General features: G+C 47.6%; 1 protein-coding gene across 1 annotated transcript in view; it reads left to right on the top strand.

Annotated features, from left to right (window-relative positions):
- Positions 1–745: 745 nt before the first annotated feature.
- The window catches only part of LOC144163390 (sodium-dependent nutrient amino acid transporter 1-like), a gene marked incomplete at its 3' end in the record, with an annotated part of 37177 nt that continues 33730 nt past the window's right edge, over positions 746–4192 (top strand). The window contains 2 exon segments of the mRNA XM_077694360.1: positions 746–845; positions 3137–3264. Of these exon segments, the coding sequence (XP_077550486.1) occupies positions 772–845; positions 3137–3264 (202 nt within the window).

Here is a 4192-nt window from a genome sequence, read left to right as displayed (position 1 = left end):
GGAATTTTTTTCGCAGGGCGAAGCCGATGGGAACGCAGGTGGGAGCGTTGAGATCACCAAGGTCGTTTTCTGGCGCATGCACCTCTTGGGGCTCGTCGTCTTCCCTGACACCTCTTTAGGGCATATCCCCGTGTGTGGATTGGACATAATCTTTCATGGTATATGCTGGTGAGGAGCATACCCCGATGGCTTGATGGCCTGTCGCGTCTGTTCATTAATCTCGCTACACTGTATATTATAGGGCTGTGCGAATACTAGGGTCTACTGCAATTATCCAAGATGGCATCGACATAGACATGCTGGAGTCGAAAACCTCGGCTCCCCAGAATAAATCATCAAAGCGCCTCTATTGGTGAACACTAGAACGCTAAGGCGTGCTGTAGGGAAAAATAGTGGAGGGGAGGGGGGGGCGGAAAACTTACGGCGGGACTGATTTCTTACACGGTCTCACGTGATTGTCTGCTAATGAAGAAACGTTACGGAAGTACCCGCGTAACCAATCGCTCGATACCGGGTGGCAAATCAATCTAGCCAGACATTTTCCAGCGCCCTATATAGATAGCATTTGACCCCAGTTTGTTCTTTCGTGTTCACACCCACTGCTTCCCGAGTGTACCGATTTACTCTTATAAACCCGACAGTAAAATCAGTTTTTTGTATGCTCACAATCGATCCGCAAATTTCACAATGCTCACACCTCTACTAAATAGCAGGCAACAATTTATATCTTCTCGTAACCAGTGCTGGCGGAACGCGATCGAGCAAGCCCTCATGTCCCTCTGCGTCGCCACGGGTTGCCTCACAGTCTTGGCCAGCTACAACGACTTCTACAATGACATCTTCCAGTGAGTAGTGCAATCGCAAGCGTTCCGTACAATACACACATCGAACATTGATAAGATTAGCTTGAAGTTATGCATGTATCATATTTATGCTTACGAACAATCACTATACTATCCCCCCCCCCCCCCAAATCTGACCCATATCTGGCGGAATTCACCGTTCTAACGATACGTTATAGTGGATACCATACAAGAATCAGACACTTAGAAAGTATCATATATTCTCACGAATTAGGACCACCAAATGATTACACTTTGCCATCGATGCTTAACACATCTACATAACACTTCCTTACTCCGTGTCACTAATCGATCTGAAATTCTATGACTTGCGTTGTTTCCGTACCATACGAAATGAACTGGTACAGTTTTGTTTATTATGAGCACTTATATCTGGGAATGCATCTTTGTTGTTGCCCCTTTAAGCGCATTTAGAAAAGCGCGGGTTTTGTTACAAAACAACCGATATGTATCTTCGCAGTCTGACTGGAAGCATGTCCCTCGAGGGTTTACTCAACTTTTGGCCTACCCCCGAACTGAGCTGAATTGTCGTATCTCCATGCTTAGTTCGATACACTTCCACTTCACCTTAGCTTGCTCGAAGTTCACCGCTGTTCGACTTGCGTCGGGCTTGATAGCGTTCCAGGCGATTGCTTGTATAGTTTCCTCCGGCTCCGTGGGGTGGCGGTCCCGTACTTACTCCAACTGCACTGCGGGTAGGAGTGAAAGTGAAGAGGGGTCGGGTCAAGCGACGCAAGTACACATTGTGGAGCACTTAAGGGCCCGGCTTGTCGTCGTAGCTAACGCGTAACGCAGCGTCACGTACCCAAGCCGAGGTTTCGAAAAGCTAACCGCTTCCCCTGTTCGGGATCGAACGTGGCTCCCCCTTGTTACGAAGCTGATGTCAATTCCATTGCGCCACGCAGGCACACGTTACTCGTATGCAAAGTGTTGGGGGTGGCCTTTGCGCTGCGTCGTTGCCACGGAGGTGTCAAATAAGCACACAATAATACAAAATAAGCAAAAATCACGAATTAACGCCTTTAAAACACAACTTAGTGAAAGCTCAATCCAGTGTCTCTTTAGATGAGGCCTCCCCTTTGAATCGGGGTGACGGCATGCGCTATCTAGCCTATCCTAATAATTTAAACCCTACACTCGTATTTCTTTTTAATTCTGCCCTGCCGCTACCCCGGGCTGGGATGACACTTTATCGACTTCCCTGCTTTTTTTTCCACCAATACTCTAGCCGCTGCTTAGTAATACCTACCTACTGCTGACCAGTTAATGCTTCCATTAACTGCGAACCTCAGTGCCTCAGGAAGTAGGACATTCCCCCCACTTCTATCCGGCTGAATCTTTTGGCATTCTATTACTACTTGGTCGATTGTTTCTTTATCCCTGCCACATCCCACACATGTCTAATCCTGGGACGAATATTTGCTCCTGTAAGTTCGAGTTCTCAAGCAGCCAGCCCGCGCCTCAAAGAGCAACGCACTACCTTTATTGTTGTCATAAAAGTTCTCTTTCCGGGTCTCTTGTTTGCTTACTTTATAGATTCCCAGTGATCCCTTCTTTTCCATCCTCTCTGTCCACATGAGCGTCTCTGTTTCCTTCGTCTGTTCAGGGTCCGCGGCGCCCGCTCATGACTACTTGTGGCGCTAAAGCCAGGCTGGTACTGAAAATAGTCAAGAGAGCTCGCCACAGCCCCTCAAGCGAATCAATGAACCGTACTTGACAGCTTTCACGCTTAGTGCACCTGTCTTTATTTTTTTCTCGGGTAGGCCACCTGTGAACCAATGTTCGGTTACAGTGCTGCTGCGAGGGGTGACCCTAGGGAGGGGGGAGGATCGTTCTCTGCTCATCCCGAGTGGCGCTTTCAGGATATTCTGTGATGTTCTGGGGGCTACAAGATGACTGGGGTTTGTTGCACGTAACAAGAAGTGAAATGACGTCCACCTTCAGTGACACTGCGAACAGCCTTTTGGGCTGCCTCAATTTGCCTAACTGTGGTGTGACTCGTTGGGTCTACTGCGAATGATTTTCGGGGGAAATGGGTGCACTGCACTTAACTGGTGCCGCACTGTACGCTTTCAATGCAACTCTGAATAAAGGGTAAGGGGAGAACTGCACCTAACTGTGTGGTGGTGCTTCCCAGTATCCGCTCCACTTTTCACGCTGCGACATTTCTAACGGAGTGGAAGAATGTCGCGCTTGGTGTTGCACCCGTACCGTCATCTTTAAAGGTTACAGACGGCAAAAAAAAAAAAAAAACGTGGTTGCTTTCCTTTCAGGGACACGTGGTTATACGTGATGCTCAATTTCGTGTCTGGCATATTCTCGAGCACGGCCTTCTTCTCTGCCATGGGCAGCATGTCCACATCGCTAAACGTCACTCTCCCCGAACTGGTGCTTGACGAAGGTGAGATTGGGTCCGGCGGGCAAGTGCGGTATACGTGGGAGAAGTGTAGCGGTGATACAGGCAGGGAGAGATTGTAGCGAGTTGATGAGTAAGAGCAGCCTTGGGATGCACAGTGGTTATCTAGGCGTTCTGTAGGCGCCCAACACCGTTAACGTGTGTTGCCGACTCACACCAAGAAATAGTACCTCAAATGCAAAATGTGTGTGGGTGCTTATACCAGGCCGCTTGTCGCACGATGTTTTGTATTGCCCTTTGAAGGTCGTTGCTTGCACAGACCAGTAACAGTGCATGCAGCCTGTGAAGAAGCTTTGCTTGTGTCCTTTGTGGGTGGCAAGCCTCTCGATCGAACTGTCGTCTTTAAACACTTGGGAAGTACACTCAGATTGCGAAAGGGCCCGCCATCATACCGCGCAGCCAGCTTGCCGCAGACGGTTCTTGCTTGTACAACCCAGCCAGTAACAGTGTAGTATTGTTTAGAAGCAGCTTTGCATGAAGTGCCTTCTTTACTGAGCTGGGCGTGCACTCAGTCGAGTTATCCTCGGCACCAGCGACAAGCCTAACATTCGGGACGTAGTCCTCCTAATTACACTATTATTCGTACACACCAGACAATGCACAAGTAAAAGAGAGAAAACATCGGATTATTATTAACTGTGAAGACGAGTACTAAGATTTTTTAAAATTGATTTTTGAAGGTGTAAATGCATCTTCACCTGTTAACATTTCTATGGAACGTACTACTTTATGACCAACGGAATTAAAAACCATGGTGTACCAATACGACAAGCTGTACAAATACATATCAATGTTCACTACGGACTGGTTTGCTTATTTTGAAGATATATCTAACTTTTGTCATTAAATGAAGAAATAAAACTCTCACTTGCTATTACAGCTATCGCCATCTAGCGAGAACTGGATAAACCAA

This window comes from Haemaphysalis longicornis, unplaced genomic scaffold (assembly GCF_048455015.1).
Source record: "Haemaphysalis longicornis isolate Haplotype H1 unplaced genomic scaffold, Haemaphysalis longicornis Haplotype H1 scaffold_12, whole genome shotgun sequence".
NCBI lineage: Eukaryota > Metazoa > Arthropoda > Arachnida > Ixodida > Ixodidae > Haemaphysalis > Haemaphysalis longicornis.
The sequence above is the reverse complement of the archived record's forward strand: the minus strand, read 5'-3'. Positions and strand labels throughout refer to the sequence as shown.